This window comes from Saimiri boliviensis, chromosome 10 (assembly GCF_048565385.1).
Source record: "Saimiri boliviensis isolate mSaiBol1 chromosome 10, mSaiBol1.pri, whole genome shotgun sequence".
Taxonomy (NCBI): Eukaryota; Metazoa; Chordata; class Mammalia; order Primates; family Cebidae; genus Saimiri; species Saimiri boliviensis.
The window spans coordinates 39385308-39407623 of record NC_133458.1 but is presented as its reverse complement, the minus strand read 5'-3'; the positions used below and the strand labels follow the sequence as shown (position 1 = coordinate 39407623).

The following is a 22316-nucleotide window of genomic DNA, read 5'->3' as shown; positions in this document are numbered from 1 at the left end:
CAATGTATATATATTACTTTCCTGATAAAGTAATAACGTTGTTGACTTTTATCACTATCCCCTATTAATAATCATCTAGACTGCAAAGGGACTATATCTTCTTCACTTTTATATTCCAAGGGCTGTCAACAGTGCCTAATACTTGACAGGTATATTGTAGAAATTTAACTGAATATCTTTAGGAAATAGATTTTTGTTTGTAGTTGTTCTAGTCTGCATTAAATGTCTTACACTTATGAAATTTCCTTGGATTATTTTAGTGAATAAAGCAATATTAGTGTAGAATTTTGCATCACTGGATGCCCTTGTGGCATCTCACCAGTGTATGGGGAGTTTCAGTCCTCCGTTGTCTGCATCACAGCTGAAGCAATGCTGGGTTGCTGGCAATCCCTGACACCACCTTGTCTCTATAATCTATCATTGCCTCACTATGGTACGAGTTTTAGCTTATACTTGTAATAACTGGGACTTGTATGTATAGAATAAGCTGTTAGCTCATGTTTTTGCTTGCTTTTTACACAGAATACATGTCTGCAAAGAGTTTTATCAATATTTTGGAATTTGAGCAGATACGAAGTTAAACAAAAACATCATTGAATACACACACACATATGTATACATGGTACATGATTTATTTTATTTAATTTTTAAAGTTTTCTCTTTTTTAGAGACAGGGTCTTGCTCTGTCATCCAGGCCGAACTGTAGTGGCATGATCATAGTTCACTATAACCTTGAACTCCTGGGCTCAAGTGACCTTTCTGCTTCTGCCTCCCAAAGGGCTGCGATTATAGGCATGAACCACTGTACCTGGTCTAATATATATATAATTTTTTTTAATCTGGATCATCAGAGCTATATTTTGTTTGGGTTTATAAAGCTGTTCTATGTGAAAATATCACTTCTACTTTTAATTTTGAGCAAAAGAATTTTACATTGAAATGAAGTAATTCAGATTTTTCTCATATAATAAAAATTGTAAAATTTACTGAAACAAATATCAAAAAGAGATCCTTTCTTTCCTAGTTTTCCCTGTAAGATGAGAAACTTTTTAATTTAGAAAATATCATCTGTTGGTAATACCGTGGGGAAATCAGCACTCTCTTATAGAGCGAATGGCCTTCCTTTCTTCTGAATATACTTTAGGTGATATTATTTATTAAAATTTAAAAATGAAAATTAAAATCTATATAGAGTTGAAAATTCTTCTTCTCTTTACTTTCTGTCATCTGTCCATTTTCCATTCTTCTCCCTTCCCTCATCCAACCAAGGTAGCCAATCCGGGTAATATTTTTTTTTAGTATCTTTCTAGAGATGTGTGTGTGTGTGTGTGTGTGTGTGTGTGTGTGTATTATTTATATATACATAAAAATTATATATATAATTATATATTATATATAATTTATAATATATCTAAATATATAATATATAAATATATAATTATAATTATGTATATGTATAATATATGTATTTCATATATATATAATTTTTAGTGTTCCCCACCTCCCTTTTTATGTAACAATGTGCAGAGTTTTGTTTCTTGCTTTTCCCAATAAAATAAAAGTCTGAGAAGATAAAGCTAGTGAATGAATGTGGTATCCTGGAACCCAACTGATGTCAAGGAGAAGGGTATTATCAACTAGGTCAAATGCTCATTCATCAAGTAAGTTGAAACTGCTGTAATTAACCAGTGTCTTTTGCAGTATGGAGATCACACATGACTTAATGAGAGCAATAGTGGAGAAGGTCAGACTTGACCAGAATGAAACTAGAAAGAATAAGAGGAAACAAAAGATCAAATACAGTCAACCCTTGATGCCTTATTCTCTTGATATACTCCTGGAGTCCACTTGCTGATACAATTGACCCTTAAACAATACAGGCTTGAACTGCATGGGTCTACTTATTTGTGGTCTTTTTTTTTCAATTAATACATTGGAAAATTTTTTGGAGAATTTTAACAATTTGAAAAAACTCACCAACAAACTATATAGCCTACAAATATTGAGAAAATTAAGAAAACGATATGCCATGAATGCATAAAATATATGTAGACACTAGTCTATTTTATCATTTACTACTATAAAATGTACACAACTTATTATAAAAAGTTAAAATTTATCAAAGTTAACACACACTAGCACTTACCCTACCTGGTACCATTGACAGTCAAGAGAAATGTAAACAAATGTAAAAATGTGGTATTAAATCATAACTGCATAAAACTAACTGTAGTACGTGTGGTACGACTGTAATAATTTGGTAGCCACTTCCTGTTGCTATTACGGTAAGCTCAAGTGTTGTGGGTATCCATTTAAACATCATGTGATGCTAATCATCTCCATGTGAGCAATTGTCTCTCCAGTAAACTGCACATTGCGGTAAAAGGTGATCTCTAGTGGTTCTCGCACATTTTTCATTATGTTTAGTGCGATGCCATAAACCTTGAATAACATCAAGCAATCCATACAGAGTGCCACTAGCGATGCTGGCATGTTATTCAGCCAATGAAAAGGTTGTTAAAGTTACAACTTCTCCCAAGAAGCACGGAGAAGTTATAACATTACAAGAAAAAGTTGAATTGCTTGGTATTTACCGTAGATTGAGGTCTGCCACTACAGTTGCCTGCAATTTTGAGATAAATGAATCCAGTATAAAGACTATTATAACAAAAGAAAAAGAAATTTGTGAAACCATCGCTGCAGCTATGTGCAGTTGTGAAGACCTTACATTTTTTGCACAATACAAAATATGAAATACGTGTTAATTGACTGTTTATGTCATCATTAAGGTTTCCAGTCAACAATAGGCTATTAGTAGTTAAGTTTTTGTGGAGTCAAAATTATACATGGATTCTTGACTACCCAGTGGGTTGGTGTCCCTAACCTTCAGGTTGATAAATGGTCAACTGTGTATTATTTTAAAAATTTGTATTTATCTTCATAAATAAGATTAAATCTATTTTAAAGCAATCTTCATAGGATTTTGTTATTAATATTATTCTTTTTCTTTTTTTTTTGAGACAGAATCTCAGTCTGTCACCAGGCTGGAGTGCAGTGGTGCCACCTTGGCAGACTGTAACCTTTGCCTCCCAGGTTCAGGTGATTCTCCTGCCTCAGCCTCCTGAGTACCTGGGACTATAGGTGCACACCACCACACCCAGCTAATTTTTGTATTTTTAGTAGAGACAGAGTTTCACCATGTTGGCCAGGATAGTCTTGATCTCTTGACTTCATGATCTGCCCGCCTTGGCCTCCCAAAGTATTGGGATTACAGGCATGAGCCACCATTCCTGGCCATTAATATTATTCTTACCCAGTAAAAACAATTTGGAAGTTTATCTTCTTCTTTTCCCCTGATTCTGTAACAGTTTAAATAGCACTGGTGTTACCTGTTTTTAATCTCTTTTCAAAGCAATCCCTTATAAGTTTTCTCTATTTTTTATTTATTTTATCATTTCTTATATTGTATTTTTGTAACTTCTTTGATCATAGTTTTATTTCTGATTAGGTTACTACTAAAACCAAACAAACTTTCCATGAATTAGCTTTTAGATTTACTTACTAGTTTAACTATTCTGTTGTATTGTAACTCATTAATTTATAATTTTATCTTTATTAAATATTCTATTTTTCGTCTGCTTTTTTGTTTTTTGAGTTAGATGTTTGATGCTTTTTTAAAAAGCTGTGCATTTTCCTCTGGGTAATACTTTAGCTATATATTATGGATTCTGATATATAGTGTTTCTATTATATTGTTTTCTAGAAAATCTGTACCTTTGATTTATATTTATTTCCTCTTTGACCTAAGATTTCCTAAGGGAAAGTTTAACATTTTCCAGAAAGAAAACAAGTTTTCTTTGTTTTCCAAGAATGTTGTTGAAATTATTTCTACTGCTTGGAATTTTTAACATTTTTATGTATCCAATAAATAGTCAATATTTGTAGTTGCTGTCTGACCACATAAAAAGAGTATATTTGTGTAGTTTCTATTAATAGGTTAGAGTTCAACTTGGTTATTAAATGTACATCATTATTCATGACCTTTACGTCTTCTACATCTTTACTTATCTTTCTTCTACTTGCTTTGTTATTAATAGATAAAGTTAAATTAAAGGCTTCTCCTACAAATGTTTCTCCCTGTTATTCCTTGTAGGTTCTGTAATTTTTGCTTCAGGAATATTGCTTTTTAAATTTAATGTGTAGATACTTATAATTACACTCTAGCATTATAAAGGACTTTTCTTTTTTATTGAATGTATTTGGGCCTATATATGCCTAACGTGAAAGTTATAGTCCTTTTTTTTCTTTCTTTCTTTGTATTTACAGTTTTAAGTTCTATTTTCAACCTTTATGCATCCTTTGCTTTAGGTATGTCTCTTTTAGTTAGCATAAAGTTAGGTTTCTCTTTAATTTCATCTGAAGTCTTTCCCTCTTAATAGATGGGTTAAGCCAATTGAAAAATAAAACTGACATATACTTTTATTTCAAATATGTCTTCCAAAAATATTTTTTGGATAGATTAGCTAATACACTTTGGAATTTGTTTTAAAAAAGGTTTTGTAGATGAGGGGGTGATAGAGACAGCAAACCGCCATGGCATGTGTGTACCTATGTGTATCCTGCAAGATCTGCACATGTACACCAAAACTTAAAGTACGATAAAAAAAATGATAATTGTGGTGAAATACACATAGCATACAATGTATCATTTTAATCATTTTTCAGGACATAGCTCTGTGGCATAAAGTATATTCACGTAGTTGTGCAACTACCACTTCCTTTTGATTTTTATTTACTAATTTTGTAAATATGCTTCATCTGAGTTCTGTCTTATTATGTTTTGTTTTATGTTTTTCTTTCCTTTATTATGAAGTCACTCTATTACCTGCAGGCTATGTGTATCTGTGAGTATGTGTGTGTATATGTGTGTATTATGTTTTTTTTTTTAAAGTCTGTATTTTTGTTCCAGGGAGTATAGTTATACTAATAACTTTATGTTAAAATTTTCATTCTATGTGTCTTTAGTTCACTAATATGAGCTCTGATAAACTCAGTGCCTTTTCTTCCTCTGGTACCTCCTTTTCTTCTACTCAGCTTTAGTCAGTAATATTATCTTTCTTTGGATTTATCTTTGTATTGTTAAATCTGTGTATGATATTATTAGTGTGTTAGTTTTAAATGATACCTTTTCAATTTCAGCTTTTCTTGATAAGACAAATAGCAAATTTCTTTTATACTCCACACTTATACCTCATTTCCTTTATTTGTTTATTTGGTTTTTACTTCTAACTTTTCTTATTGTCAGGGCATATAACATTCAAATTTTGCTCTTCAACTCTAATTCTACCATTAGTTTTAATTTTTGTTCACAGTTACATAAATTTTTGTTCTCTGATAGTTCTTTTGGACTATCATCACTTAGATGACTTTTATACTCCAAGAAAAGCTCATGGGAACAATACTACCTGAATATGTCTCTATTATTTAATCTCTACCTAATAAGATGAAGATAATGAATCTACCTTGTAGGATTTCTATGAAGATTAAATAAATTAATATAGTTAAAGCACATAGAACAGCACTCAACACAGAGTGAGCACTCAGCAACTGTTAGCTCTTACTAACCTTTCCCATCCTTCCTCCAAACCTATCCCAACTCTCTGAATCAGGTGCCCTTTCTCTGTGAACTTTTATCATAATGCTTGTCACACTGTATTGTAATTGTCTCTTTTATCCCCCCTTGTATCTTTTGTGCATGGCAGAGTACCTAGAACAGGAAGTTCTTTAAATATTTTGAATCACATGAGTTAATAGAATCTTTAAAATAAGAATATACTCTTCTGCTTAGGATGGTAATTTGGGGCAGGTGAATCCTTCGAGTAATTTGATAGTGACCTAATAATGATGGTTTTTAATTCCAGACTTCACTTCTGATGATGATTATGGGAGAACTGGAGCCTTCAGAGGGTAAAATTAAGCACAGTGGAAGAATTTCATTCTGCTCTCAGTTCTCCTGGATTATGCCTGGCACCATTAAAGAAAATATCATCTTTGGTGTTTCCTATGATGAATACAGATATAGGAGTGTCATTAAAGCATGCCAACTAGAAGAGGTAAGAAATTATGTGAAAAATTTTTGATTATGCATATGAACCCTTCACACTACCCAAATTATATATTTGCCTCCATATTCAATCATTTAGTTTACATACATTTATGTTTCCTCTAAGGGTAAGCTACTATGAATGGATCAATTAATAAAACATGGAAGCTGTGCTTTAAGAGGCTTGCAAACATATAAAATAAATACAATTTATTTTTAAATCATAGATTGATTTTATCATAATAAATACATTTTATGAAATGGTGAGAATTTTGTTCACTCATTAGCGAGACAAGTGTCCTCAATGGTTATTTATATGACATGCATATAAATGATATATGTATCTTTAAAAAGATACTCCAGAAATTATTCAGTTGACTTTAATAATTTTAATAATACTATAGCCTAATAGAATAAGCATTGATCTTCCAGCAGAGAATCAGAGGAATAAAATAATGGTGATAGATATTGTATTTCTGGCTTTGAACAAATAATCATATAATTTCTAGTGACTGCAATTCTTTGATACAGAGGCAAAATGAAGATGATGCTATTACTCATTTCACAACAATATTGGAGAACGTTGTTTGCTATGTAAATTGTGTGATGGTGGGTTCAGTAATGATAGATGCAAATGTTAGGGCAGGGAATATGTAACTATGAAGTTTGTTGGCCGTATTCCCCAAATAGTGATTCTGATTTAAGAGTAATATCTTTGATAGACGGCATTTTTAATTCCTTTGTATAATCTTTTATGAAAAAAATTGGACAAAAGTAAAATGTAGCTTAAAATACAGTATCCAAAACATGGAAAATGGCTAACTGTGGATTAGATGGAAATGGCAATTCTTATAAAAAGGATTGCATGCTTATATGAATGGTTCTCCATGTATATACTCACTCATTCAACAGTTTTTTTTAATAGCCCCATGCTTATTTTGTATACACTTTGAGAGCATAATGAAAAGAAAAGTTATCTTCTAAAAGTTTGGACTTAACTTGAAGAGGATATACTTCATTCCTCAAAAGGCCTTCTTCCAGGAATAGTATTTCATAACCTGGTGGTTGGAAAAATCTGGATTTGTTACCAAAAAAACCCGAATGTTTCTAGATAACACAGGTATTTGTCTAGAGGGGACTAGGATGCAAGAGTGGTAGTGCCGTGCAAGACAAATCATGCGCTTTATTTACTTATGAGTGGAAAGTTTTGGAAGGTGACTTGCAGACTTTTTTTTTTTCTCTCTAAGTATGTGTTTTCCAATAGAAATGAATTTATAAATGGTGGTTTGATTTCCTTGAGTGAACCTTTAAAAGTTTATTTAGCTGAAATATAGCTTAGGTATATTACTAGTAATAAATTTAGGACTCTGGGTCTCTCATTTTCAAAATGGGAATTTACTAATTTCTGAACACTGCGCTAGGTCCTGGAAATATCAACTTGAATAAGACATGGTCTATTTTCTGAAGGGTTTATAGTGGAGTCCCATGTGTTAATAATGAATGATTGTATAGTATGTGAATAATATATCAAAAAGGCTGTTAAAATAATGAAAAAAGGAGAAGAAAAAGAACATTTTTTTTTCTTCAAAAATAATACAAAAAGGAAAACATGTTTTTTTTTTTTTTTTTTGGATTGCATGGCCAGCCTTAAAATTACTATTATTTTGAGACAGAGTCTTGTTCTGTCACCAGGCTGGAGTGCAGCAGTGTGATCTCCGCTCACTGCATTCTTGGCCTCCTGGGTTCAAGTGATTCCCCTGCCTCAGCTGCCTGAGTAGCTGGGACTACAGGTGCTCACCACCACGCCTGGCTAATTTTTTGTATTTTAATAAAGTTGGGGGTTTCACCACATTGACCAGGATGGTCTTGATCTCTTGACTTTGTGATCCATCCACCTCAGCCTCCCAAAGTACTGTCATTACAGGTGTGAGCCACTGCACCCTGCCAAAATTATTTTTAAAGTGCATAATTCATGGTATTTGTTTAGCATATTGACAGGGCTGTATGATCATCATCACATTTTTGGCCCCTTGAAAAGAAATCCTGTACCCATTAGCATTCAATTACCATTCCCTTGTAGCTAACTCTCCCCCATTCCAACTTTAAACAATCACCCATCTACTTTCTGTCTCTATCAATTTGTCTCTTCTGGACATTTCACTTAAATGAAATCATGTAATAGGGTTTTTGTTTTGTGTGTGTGTGTGTGTGTGTGTGTGTGTGTGTGTTTGTGTGTGTGTGTATGTGTGCCTAAATAAGCTTCTAAAGGAGAAGGTAAGGAGTCATCATTTAGCAAATATTTATTAAGACTTGCTATATTTTATACAGTGTACTAGGAGCTGGAGATGAAAATATGTGTTGAACACGATCCATAGACTTCAGGGGTACATGGACTGGTGGAAAAGATAAACATATCAAATTGGTGATATTATAGAAAATGACAGAGGCATTTTTATAAGAGTAAAAGGAGGTAGCATGGACTCTATCTGGGTCTGCGTAACATGAGGAGTAACCTTACACAAGGAGGCAGAAGACTAATGTCGTCTAATGGAATGATTCACCATGCAATTCTAAGGGTGTCTTAAATGAAACTTAGGGCTTCGAAGGAATATTTTGATTAAAAGCTGCCAGTAAAGTAGAGTAAAGATCTGATTGTGTGAAGAAGTGGGAGATTAATGAGTAAATGGTCACTGGCTTGTTGAGAGATTAAATGAGATGTACATATAAGGTACCTAACACAACATCTTGTACAAAGTAGTCATTCAGTAGATACTAGTTTGTAGTATCTCCCTTTGAGGTGAAAAATACTGTTAGAAATAGTATTTCTACTACTGATAGTATTTTTCCTACTTATACCTCCCTTTGAGGTGAAGAATACTGTTAGAAAGCATGACATAGGAGAAATACCTGTGAAAGTCAATTCTTGTTAGTGACTATTGTGCAGAAAAGATGGAGGTTGGTGTAATTAAGGGGAAGGAAAGCCATGAAGCCAAAGAATGACAAAAAAGCATCAATATGAATTTTCATGTTGACAAAAGTGGTTATAATAGATAATTATAAAGATGGTCACTTATAAATATGGCAGTTGTTCTGTGTGACACAATTACAGAAGTTGGTGTATTGTACGGAAGAAAACAGCATAAGATCTTGAAGTTTTAAAGTGCGGGCACATTGGCTCCATGCTCAAGAAATGGCAATGGGGCTGGGTGATGATTCTCCTTTGTGTCCCTTTCAGACACACAGACATTACTTGTGTGAGTACCTTATGCCAAACACTATTCACTGTGGAGTGAGCATGGTAGGTATCAAATAAAAACTTTGTTGTCTTTTCTGTCAAATAACTTGTAGGCTGGCTGGGGGTAACAGACCATTTCAACATAAAGTGCTGAGCCAGAGGCACCCTTAGGGCACTACAGTCTCAGACTTTGAGCAGATGATTACATGGCGGCACATGATTGCTGGGAGTAGCAGACAAAAGTAACTGAAAGTGCTCGTTTATCTTGACAGTCAAAATCAAAAGCATTCTCTATTTTCAGTGACTTAAGAGTTTCCATTCTTGTATTTTTGGTGTTGTTAAATAAGTGTTCTCACCTTTGAAAAAGGCCAATGAGAATTCAATACAGTATAATGCTTGTATGCCAAAAGTAGGTGCCTTTTTTAAAAGAAGTGTGGAGAAGTTTCCATCATGAGAGCTTGAGATACCTTCAGAACCCTTGATGGTTAAGCAGCTAGTGCCAGCACTAGAATTCCTCAATATGTTCTCTATGAACCCCTGATCACCAAATACAAACATCCACGATTCAGTATGTTTTCATTTTGATTGCCAAAGTTGATCTCTTTCTTAATGTGTTACACCTAGACTTGGAATTGGAAATGAGAACAGAATATTTTCTTCCTCATTTTTGTGTTTCTGTTCAACTCTAGTGTCTGCAAAGCACTTGCGTATGCAATGATGCTTGGTGTCATAAGAGTAGGCAGGTAAGTGTAAATTTGTCTGGATAGGAGAAAGCATGCACAACATACTTCACATAGTTTTCTGATTTCAGTTTGTTTTTGCAAATTAGTCACTCAGTGAGATAGCGTAAAGACGTTATCACAGGGAAGGGCATGGAGATAGTTCTGTGTTGATAGAAAACTCATAATGTACAGCCATGAGTGAGAAGTCAGGTTCAGATTCTTCACCTTCAGTGATCCTCTTTCATAAACAGCTCCATGTCCTGTTTTACATATCCTACTTTAAAACTAGATTATAGGATAATGACGTTCTAGGCAAAGTGACACTTATTTAAAAATATTATTATGTCTCCCTGTGCTCATTAACTTATCCTATCATTTTTCTGCTCGTGTCCAAACCACGTTTAGAATCCCCTAAATATTTGTATCTATTGTAAACAGCACCAGAGATTTTGCTAGCTTAAAAGGAGAAATCAACATAATTAAGCCCTAGTTAATTTACTTATCTCTTATGGGATTATAATTCTATTTGTTATTAAAAGAGGGACAGAGTACATTGTTCTCTTGCCTTTTTTATTTCTAGACTACCACATCTCCTGCACTTGACAATACCATAGTCTACCACGTAGCCCCATGGCTGACAGGAGGAGAATTCTAGGCAGGCCAGTGTTTGAGTAATGAGTAATTGGACTGCCTTTACTCAGCGACTAATTTACATTTTGTAAATGTACCTGGGTTTAGAGAAGTAATCGGCTATTATGAGGGGTGTGGGGTGGAGAGCTGGGGTGGGGAGAGTGAGAAAGAGGTCAGAGCTTTAGGATGCGTAATTGGTTTCCACAAAATTGTTGCAATACTTTTGGAACCATGTAATGGTCTTCATTAAGTAAGTGTCTGTTATGGCAGCCATTACATATGCATTATAATAAAAATTTATTTATTATGTAAGTTGAAGAAGGTAAAATCTGCATGTATTTTCCAAACTCTGCTTGGCATTTTTCATATTTAAGTCACTAGAAGAAAAAAATTGGGAAGGAAGCTGGCAAAAATTTACTGAAAGAAAAAAATACTTGGGAGGGAAATTGGCAAGAAGTATGAAAAATTTTGGGAGGGAAGTAGGCAAAGAAATGAGTTAATAACTGTTTTGGAAAATAAATTATGCAGATATCACATGACTGATTGAATTTGAATCTGACCTCTTGCTCTCCAGGTCTGGTAAAAACTAACCTGTAAGAACTTGAAACTTAACCTTTGAATGGTCAATCCACCACTGTAGGAGAATTTATGAATGTTCAATTGGGAGAACTGAAAATAAAAATGTACCATAGGAATTAACATTTGCATTCAGTAGCCAAGACATAATGGACATTTAAAACACGTATTTGAGGCTTGGTGCAGTGGCTCATGCCTGCAATCCCAGCTCTTTGGGAGGCTAGGTGTGTGCATCACAGGACAGGCGTTTAAGACCAGCCTGGCCAACATGGTGAAACCCTGTCTCTACTAAAACACACACACACACACACACACACACACACACACACACACACACACACACACACTAGCCAGGCATGGTAGTACACATCTGTAGCCCCAGCTTCTTGGGTGGCTGAGACACAAGAATAGCTTGAACCCAGAAGGCACAGGTTGCTGTCTGCTGAGATCATGGCACTGCACTCTAGCCTGGGTGACAGAGTGAGATTCTGTCTCAAAAATAAAACAAAACATATATTTGAAACACATTGAACTATGTCCCTTAAGCAAGAATAAGCCATACTAAATGACTGTACCTTGAACTACCTGTAATTTTCTACTGATACGTAATTAAGCTTCAAAGCACTGACACATATTAACTGTAATATGAAGCAATAACTTAAAAAAAAATAAAACTACCAGAACCAAACAGAAACGTGATAGCATTTTATGAACTAAACTGCTATTTCATTTCATTTGAGCCCTAGATCTAGAAAATAAATGCTAGTTAACATCTGTGAACAGAACATACACATCAGCATTGTGCTAAGCACCTTTCATGATTTGGTCATTAAAGCCTCACTTTCCATTTATCTAGTGACAGCTTCCCCCAGAGTTTGCACCCAAGGTGAAAATGTGCTGAATTCCAAAAATGTGAGCTAGGTTTTAGAAGTTATAAATCACAATTCTGTAACTAATTATTAGCTTAAAAAATGAGAGTTCTTACGTCTCTCAAACCAGAATATCCTTAAGTCTGTCCCTCCAATAAGATTTGGGCCACTCAATGGAACAGAAATGTACAAACATAATTATAGCTATCTAGAATCAAACTATCCTATGAATAGATGATAAAATTAAGACACTTACATCATGTTTTCATATTAAAATTCTAAGTAAAGAATCATTGTTTTCCAAAGGTAAAAGCCATACTGTATCATGATATAGATATGCATGATGTTTCAACCCTCTTGAAGAACTGAGATTCTTGACTCTACACTTAGAGTTTTCTATATTGAACAGATGTCTAATTTTAAAAAGTCAAGAGAAGATTACTTTGTAATAGTACCTTAGATATACAGAAGGAACCTCAGAAATCTCTGAGTAAATCTTAACATCTGCAGATGAGCATCTTACCAGGCTTCTGACTCTATAGCCATAGAGAAATGTTCATGAAGGCCTTCCAGGAAAGGGATGTTGATAGTTCTAAAAATTGAGTACAAGTATTCTCTAGACATAACAGCTCCTGAAATGGCATATTGTATTCCCATTATTATATTGTAGAACCAAGACATTAATACCTATTTTTTATTGACCAGATTTAGTTATCTTGAATTAGATTTAAAAATTGAAGAAATTGATTTTAACAAATATTTGTTGAGTTCCTGTATGGACACACTGTGTTTGGCATCAGGGATATTGCCTGCAAGTATAACAGGAGTTCATATTTGTAATGAGTTTATGATTTACAGATATTTTTGCAAAGAATATATATACATATATATGAATATATACATTCATTTAGTAAATACTTAATGAGTGCAAACTTTGAACTAGGGACTGGGCCAAACTCTAGAAACATATTGGATGACAAAGACACAATCCCTGTCCTCAAGGAGCTTTCATTCTAGTAGCAAGGATGAAAACCAATAGACTTTGGTAAGTTACATGATATTGGTTAATGTAGGGTTCTTATGTGAGTCTAGAGAAGTAGCACTTAATCTGGTCTTAGATGATCAGGAAAGGTTTCCCTAGAGGAAGTGATATTTAATCTAAGAGAGGATGGATAAACAGGAGTCGTCTAAGTGAACAACAGGGAGAACATTCCAGAAAGAGAACAAAATGTATACGGCCTGATGCCAAGAGAGAACATTTATTGCATTGGGGAACTATAGCCAGTTCTGTGTGGCTGGGCTGTAGAATGAAATGAACCTGGATCCAAGAGGACACTTTGCCTTTTGGGGAAGCTGTAGGTACTACAGTAAGGTTGGAGTCTGGAAAGAAAGGGGTGTATTGTGAGATCTTAATTGAGAGAGGACAGTTATATCAAGAACTTTATATACTCCAGTAAGGAGATTGAACTTTTTAAAACAGTTTATTTATTATACTTTAAATTCTGGGGTACATGTGAAGATTGTGCAGGTTTGTTACATAGGTATACACATGCTATGGTGGTGGTTTGCTGTATCCATCACCCTATCATCTATATTAGGTATTTCTCCTAATACTATCCCTCCCCAATCCCCCAACACCCTGCTATTACTTCCCTAAACCCCACCCCGCAGGCCCCAGTGTGTAATGTTCCCCTCCCTGTGTCTGTGTGTTCTCACTGTTCAACACCGACTTTTGAGTGAGAACATGCGGTGTTTGGTTTTCTGTTCTTGTGTCAGTTTGCTGAGAATGATGATTTCTAGTTTCATCCATGTCCCTGCAAAGGACATGAACTCATTCTTTTTTATGTCTGCATGGTATTCCGTGGTGTACATTTGCCACATTTTCTTTATCCAGTCTGTCATTGGTGGCCATTTGGGTTGGTTCCAAGTCTTTGCTATTGTGAATAGTGCTGCAGTAAACATACATGTGCATGTGTCTTTATAATAGAATGATTTATAATCCAGTAATGGGATTGCTGGATCGAATGGAATTTCTGTTTCTAGATCCTTGAGGAATTGCCACACTGTCTTCCACAATGGTTGAATTAATTTACACTTCCACCAACAGTGTAAAAGTGTTCCTGTTTCTCCACATCCTCTCCAGCATCTGTTGTCTACTGATTTTTAAATGATCACCATTCTAACTGGTGTGAGGTGGTAGGAGATTGAACTTTACATTGGGGGCCCTGGGACTCATCGAAGGGCATTAAATTTGGGAGTGGTGATATGACTAGATTTGCATTTTATAAAGATTGTCATTGGCTGCAACACGAAGTATGGAGTATTGGAGGAGCAGCAAGGCTGGTGGCAGGGAGATCATTTAGGAGTCTCTGGCAGGACTTTAGGTCGGGGATAATAATGACCTGTTAGGTAGGAAGGAGTAAATTGCTTCCTGATGGATAATCAGAAGATCGAATGGATGGACTTGGTCACTATTTGGTATGGAAGGGGAAAAAAAAAGAGATGTCAAAGATGATGCCAATTTTTAAAAATAATTCAACTTATTTTAAAAGTATTTTTCAGCTTTATTAAGGTATAATTGACAAAAATTATAAGTGTATGCCATTTACAACATGATGTTTTGATATACATATACATCGTGAAATGATTACCATAGTCAAGCTGATTAACATATCACTCACAAAAATATCATTTTGTATGTGTGCAGTGAGAATATTAGGATCTACTCTCTTAGCAATTTTCAAGTAGAGAATGCATCTATTACCAACTATAGTGGCCACATCATACAATAGAGCTCCAGGACTTAATTCATCCTGCCTAACTAAAACCTTTTACCCTTTGACCAACATCTTCCCATTCATCTCTTCTCTCTATGCCAGGTTTCTATCTTGGTCAGTTGGGTGGATAGTAGTACTATTTGCTGAGGCAAGTTGGTAGGGTGAAAACAATGTGCTCCATTTTGGAAATGCCGAGATGACCAGGGAACTTTCAAGGGAAACTCTCTAGTTCTAGAGCTTAGAAGAGATGTTTGAGCTGGAGACAGACATCAGATAATCTTCAGTATATGGGTTTTAAATAGTCATAGGAGTGGATGCTATCACCAAAGATAAGTATAGTATAAGAAGACTGCACTGAGGACAGATTTCCAAGGAATTTCAATACTTAGTAGGTATGCAGAGAAAAGGGGGGCTGTGAAGGATACCAAGGAGGAGACTAACAGCAAGGAGGGAAAAATTCCAAGATAGTATTGCATCATGAAAGGGAAGAAGAGAGAATATTTTAAATGATACAAAATGCTCAATAATGGCATCGCTTTGGACAGGCCAAGTAAGATTCCTAAGTACCCACTGGATCAAGTTCCTTAATCTTATGAAAACTTATGCAAATCAATAAAGAGATGATAATCTAATAGTCAAAAATGGAGAAAGCATATAAACAGAAAATTTATCAAAAATATTAAAAGCATTGATCATATAATAATGTGTTCAATCTGATATATAATGAAAGAAAAGTAAATTAAAGCCACAATGGGCATGCCTAAATAACACTATGAGGAAGGCTGAGGAGAGGAAGCATTTGAAATTTCAGTACAGAAGAGAAAAGGAGGGACTTAGAGAACAAGGAGACAGAAACCATAGAACATGTTTGGAGGATAAGACTCAAACAGGTAGAAGGAACCCTCTTCTGGAGTAGGATGAATACAGGTAATGTGTGTGGATGCAAATATGAAGTAGGATGTAATGGGAAGTTGTATGAGTTCATATTTATTCATTCAAAAATACTAAATTGAGCTATTACTGTGTGGCAAGCATCATTCCAGAAATGGAGGACGCAGCGATAAGCAAGACAGTTTGTAGTCTCATGTAGCTTACATCCTATTTTAAGAAGACAGATTATAAAGAGATTAAAAATCAATAATACTATTTTTCAGCGTTAACAATAAGAAAAATAGGGTGATGTATAGAGTTGCTAGGGAAAGTGCTTTCATGGTCCTCTTCATTCTCTCCTCTCCTGGTGTCATTAGCTACTCTCTCATCCATGCTGCCATTTCTCCTTGTTTATGTTTCTAGTGTAGTACCCATCACATTGTTACTATAGAGCCATCTACCTTATGAAGGTGAAAGTGTCAATCTCCTTACTTCTAAAAAAAACACAAAAAAAAACAAAAACAAAAAAAACAAAAAAAGGCAGAAAGAAAGACAATGATGTTTTCAAGCTACCATAATCCTTGATAAGTGTATATTTGGGAAAACCACCTATTCTAACACAGTTGAAATTTAAATAAGTCAGGAAAAATTTTTCCAGATCTTCTCCCAAATTGTCTTCTTCTTTTTCCTTTCCCTTTGGGAAAGAATCTCTTCGTCATGCCTCATAACCTCAAATTTAAGCTGTGGAAGTCCAGGTAGATGGACAGTCAGCAAAGGGAAAGATGGGAAGCTTGTGTTACAAAGCCAACTCTTGACAGAATAAGGATCAAGGTAGAAACTTCAGAAGTAATAGGTAGGTAAGGATGAAGGCCAGCTCCTAAGATCTGAATTACAAAGCAGAAGATTTGTTTACTAGGGAGCTGGAAAACATGTTACGAAATCCAGAGCAGGAAGAAGTTCTAGATAACACAGCAATATAGCAATGAAGTACCTAGAAAAGAGTTATTTTTCAGGGATTGAATTTATTCTAGCATTTTAGGTAACATTTGGGCATTTCTATGTGGGCAGAATTAGAGGAGATAGTTAAAGAATTAGCAGCTCCTAAATGTCAGTTTTTAGACCCATTGAATCAAAATCATCTAAAAAATCTGAAAAATCTAGCTTTTCAGAAATCTGGCTTTCAAAAACCAGATTTTTAAAGGGCAATTTCAGAGATTCTTGAATCTGGAGTCTAGAAATCAATAGCCAGATGAGTCTACAGTAGAGCTAGAATTAAAAATAAAATAATTTGTTTGTTTCAAATATCCTTTCTAATATGACTTTCCTTACCCCAAACACCTTAGCCATTCTTTTAAAAATGCTTGAGACAGATCTATACACATATAGAAATAAACACTAAAGAGACATAAAGATATTAAACAGTTATATATACTTACAAGTTCATATATATTAAACTGAATATTAAACAAGTGTTTGATATTAGTGACAAAATCTGTAACATCCATTATATTAGTGTTTTTTGTATTTTTTGTTGGTTCTATTAAAAATTGCATTGGAATTTGAGTTTTCTGTTATATATTTGGTCAGTACCTATCAGTGAAGGAAAAACCTTTTTTATTATTTTATTATTTTTTTAATTTTTTGAGATGGAGTCTTTCTCTGTTGCTCAGGCTGGAGAGCAGTGGCACTATCTCAGTTCACTGCAACCTCTGCCTCCTGGGTTCAAGTGATTCTCCTGCCCCAGCCTCCTGAGTAGCTGGGACTACAAGCACCTGCCATCAGGCCCGGCTAATTTTTGTATTTTTAGTAGAGATAGGGCTTCACCATGTTGGCCAGGCTGGTCTTGAACTCCTGACTTCAGGTTATCTGCCTGCCTTAGCCTCCCAAAGTGCTGGAATTACCTGCATAAGCCACCACACCCAGCCCTTTTTATTTTTTTAAGCTGATTGAAGACTCTTAGTTCTCATGCTTTCTAGTGGTGATTAATCTTTAGCCAATATTTCTATATACAGCTATTTGTAATCATGTTTGACTTAGGTCAACAAATGATCTTTCCTAAAAAATCAGAACCCCAATTTTAATTTCCAAATTATTTAGTATCTGTTTTCTGCTGTGGAAGTTGAATCCTGTTTATATATATCATACAGAGCCATGTGACACTTTCAGCTACATATTCACACTTATAGTAGCTGTCTGAAAAAATGTTTAATTCATTCTCTCTCTCTTTCTAATACTCTTGGTGCTCTCACATTCTCTCACACGCTCCTCTCTGCCCTTACTCTATTCTTTCTACTTGTTCCCTCTGCTCTTACCACACTTATTTTCTTCCCCCTCCCTCTTGTCTATTTTCCTTGTGCATAAAGCACAACACAGTGCTTAGTAATTATTAAGTATTAATAACAACAGCACTAACTACCCAATGATTTTTAAAGACATGCTTTATTGAATGGCATTACCTTTAAAGTTCATGTTTCCTTTACCCAACCAAGCTTCTCACCCTCCTCCCTTACCACAAGCATCTATATTGTCAAGGTTGTTATAAAGAGTGATAAGCCAGCCATTAAAAAAAGGTTTATGGTATTTTCCTATCTACAAAGTCACAGGAAGCTCAAATGTACTCAGTAAATATTGCAAAATTACACAGGACCATTGAATGTGACACTCTGCCCTTTAAAGTTCTCTCTCTCTCTGTCAATATAGCAACACCCTATATTATTGCCCTGTTCTATGTGCAAATCAGAGTTAATAAGCTTTGTATTAGCAATTACTCCTTAACAACTTCTGGTTTGTTTGGTCCGGTTGAATAGTGTTAGGAGGATGAAATTTTGTGACTTAAAAAAATAAAATTATGAACACTAATGTGAAAAGCGCATATATCACATTGAGTATGTTTGAGATGGAGTTTCGCTCTTGTTACCCAGGCTGGAGTGCAATGGCGCGATCTCGGCTCACCGCAACCTCCGCCTCCTGGGTTGAAGCAATTCTCCTGCCTCGGCCTCCTGAGTAGCTGGGATTACAGGCACGTGCCACCATGCCCAGCTAATTTTTTGTATTTTTAGTAGAGAAGCGGTTTCACCATGTTGACCAGGATGGTCTCAATCTCTTGACCTCGTGATCCACCCGCCTCAGCCTCCCAAAGTGCTGGGATTACAGGCTTGAGCCACCGCGCCCGGCCTGCACTTCTTAATAATAAAGTAAATTAATCTTTATTGCACACTTATTATAATATTACTTTGACCCTCTCTAGTACTCTTTATCTAAGTACTTTCAAGTGCTTTACAGTCTCAAACAGACCCAATGTGTTGTATGCACAGAATCCTTTGAAATTGACATTTGCCTTTCTGACCAGCTTGTTGTAAAGGAAATCAGCCAAAAGAACAAGTATTTAGATGAGTGGCTCAATCATGAGTACACATAATAGTCAAAAGTTAAAAATGCAGATAAATTTACTCTGTCCAAATTTTCCTAAGAGTAGGTGAAGATTTTGTTTGTCTGTTTTGAGGCGGAGTCTCCCTCTGCCACCCAGGCTAGAGTGCAATGCTGCGATCTCAGCTCACTGCAACCTCCTCCTCTGGGGTTCAAGCGATTCTCCTGACCTAGCTTCCCAAGTTGCTGGGATTGCAGGCATGTGCCACCCATGCCTGGTAATTTTGTATTTTTGGTAGAGACGGGATTTCTCCATGTTGGTCAGGCTGGTCTCGAACTCCTGACCTCAGGTGATGTGCTTGCCTCTGCCTCCCAAAGTGCTGAGATTACAGATGTGAGCCCCTGTGCCTGGCTCAGGTGAAGCATTTTTAAATAAGTGCTCCAGGAATTCTAAAATTGGTCCAAGGACCACATATTAAGAACTGATGATCCAAGTAATTTGATTTTTTTTATCTGTAGATAAACCAGATGAAATTGTTAACACCTGAGGAAATTATTAAAAATTAACATGGCAGTGGAGGATCGTTTGAAAGAGGTTTTTCAGGCCCCTTTCAACAAGAAAATTAATTGAACACAATATTAAAAACTCTACATTTGATTTAAGACTAAGGCTTTAATTTATTCTTAATCTCTGTAATTTTTATGTCGTACCCAGTGTTGTAATTATAACGAATGATTTTCCACAATAATTTTTGTGGATAACTCCAAGGGACCTCAAAGGAAGCTATAGTGTAAACAAAGAGAGGTAGAACTTGTCTCTGTGTGTAAGAAGCAGCACAGGCTGTTATACTGCTTTTTAAAAAAATTATGATAGCACCAAGTGGAATTGATTTGTTTTAGATTCACAGAAAGGAAAATCTGCTGTGACAGCTGGAAAACCAACATCCTTAAATAAATATATTACCATATTTGAGTGCCCTTAGTAATCAGCAATGATAAATGTTTAAGAGTACATACAAAATGAAGTGTTTTATGTTAAATAGAGAAAGCCAAACACTAAAACAAATGAGTGACAGATTAGGTAATCAGAACAGATACAGACATTAATAGCAGGATATTGGTATTATTAATGTATTTGATTTTAAAATAAGGAACTTAATTACAATTCTCCTCAGCCTGACCCCACAATTGTATTTTATTTCGGTCTCAGCAGCTTCATGTCATGATCTCTGAAACACTTATTATTAAAGTTATCCAAATGTGTGCATTTCTCTTTATATAAATGTTTCAGTCCATAAAAGGAGGCCAAATACATTAGCTCTGAACATCAAATCTTTTCAGATGTGGGAATCTTTTATTTTCACACTTCTAAAGGTAATTTGTATTTCGAGTGTCTATTATAGACAGAAAACTTTCATATGACAATATTCCTATATTCTTAACTGTGTTGTTAGGGGCCAAGACAAATTCTAAATAGAACTTTTACCCCATTCCTTAGCCTTCTTTCACAAAACCCCCAGCTTCAGACAACTGCTGTTATGAATTTGACATGTACTTTTCCAATCCATTTAAATAAATTTACACCCATATATACATGTTGGTATCTAAGAATAATATTTAGTAGCTTTTGTGTGTGTGGCTTTAAATTTTACATACGTGGTATAATTTGTGCATATCCTTCTTTAACTTGCCTTCTTGGCTACTGTTACCTTTTTGAGATCTAGCTATGCCATTGGTATGTAGAATTCTATTTCATTCTTTTTCTTTTTCTTTTTCTTTTTAATGGTCTACATTTTATTTTACTTTTTCTCCCTTTCTTTTACTTTGTCTTTTTGTAAAAATAATTTGCTGATTTTTTTTATTGCATTTTTCTCCTTTGCGCATATACAAGAGACTTTTCTGACCTATGTATCTGTAAATGAATTGTGTGGTCCTAGGATATATACATACTTTTAAAATTTCACTAGATACTGCCAATTTGCCCTTTGAAATAGCCATACAGTTTACAGTACCACCAGCCACTTATGAAAGTTCCCACGTCCTTATATCATTAAAAGTTCTTGTTATTAACAGACTTACTAATTCTTGGCATACTGATTTGTAAATCAGAATCTCTATTGTTCTATATCTAGTTCAAATTTGCAATTCCTCAATTACTTGTATGATGCTATGCATTTTCATGTTTGTTAATCATTCGGATTTCACATACTTTGGTAAGTTATATGGTGGCCATGAGATGTGCCTTACAGAGGCCTTGCTAGAGAAAATATAATTGAATGAGAACCCCAGATGCTGTGTATTAAAATCCTTCACTGAGTTTGTCTCATGATTCTCCTTCCACGTGAATGAATGAGTACAACTGGGATACTAAAGTAGTTGTGTTTTTTGGAAGTATGAGACTTCCATATTGGTTGGTTTTTGGCTCACAAATGATTTTTTCAAACCTTCCTTAGACTGCTCAGTGTTCTAACATCTTCCATGTAGTCTTCTACCTTTCTTTCCTTTACTAGGGGATTGAATTTACATTGAGATCTCATAGCCTCCTCTGCCTCTCTCCTTATTTCCTTTTATATGAGTATTTGGTTCGAGACCTCCATTCGCAGCTTGGAGGTCCTGGACTAACACAGTTCTATACATTGCATTACCATCCTCTAGAGTGGGATCTTTTGTTGTAGAGAGTTTTAAAAACTTTTATGTAGTCAGTTTTATTCATATTTTTCTTTATGATTTGTACTTTTGTGTCTTTTCTTTAAGATTTATCTTTTCTAACAGAAATCATAAATATTCTTCTATATCACAAAAAGTTTTAACATTGCAATCATTAGAATTAATTTTTGTATATTGTGTGAGTTAAGAATCTAATTTTATTGTTTTCCATATGGAAAGCCATTTGTCCCAAGGTAAGTTTTTGAGTAGTCCCTTTTTCTCCTATTGTCATTCTGATATCTTATTTCCCGATTCCAATCTATGCATTTGATTCTTTATAGGAAGAGTTAGCCCTTTGTATCTGTGAGTTTCAAATCCATGGATTCAATCAACCACAGATAGAAAATATTTAGAAAAACATCAGAATTTAACATATACATACATTTTGCTTGTCATGATTCCCTAAACAATACAGTATAATCACTATTTATATAGCATTTATATTATATTAGGTATTATAAG

General features: G+C 34.9%; 1 protein-coding gene across 4 annotated transcripts in view; it reads left to right on the top strand.

The window, feature by feature from the left end:
• The window catches only part of CFTR (CF transmembrane conductance regulator), a 230318-nt gene that overhangs the window by 66597 nt on the left and 141405 nt on the right, over positions 1 to 22316 (top strand). For all 4 annotated transcript variants that reach the window (XR_012512045.1, XM_074379167.1, XM_003921052.4 and 1 more), the window contains exon 11: positions 5922 to 6113. Coding sequence is in view for 3 of the 4 variants with exons in the window: in XM_074379167.1 (XP_074235268.1) it covers positions 5922 to 6113 (192 nt within the window). In the remaining variant the exon portion in view is untranslated. The remainder of the gene's footprint in view (positions 1 to 5921; positions 6114 to 22316) is intronic.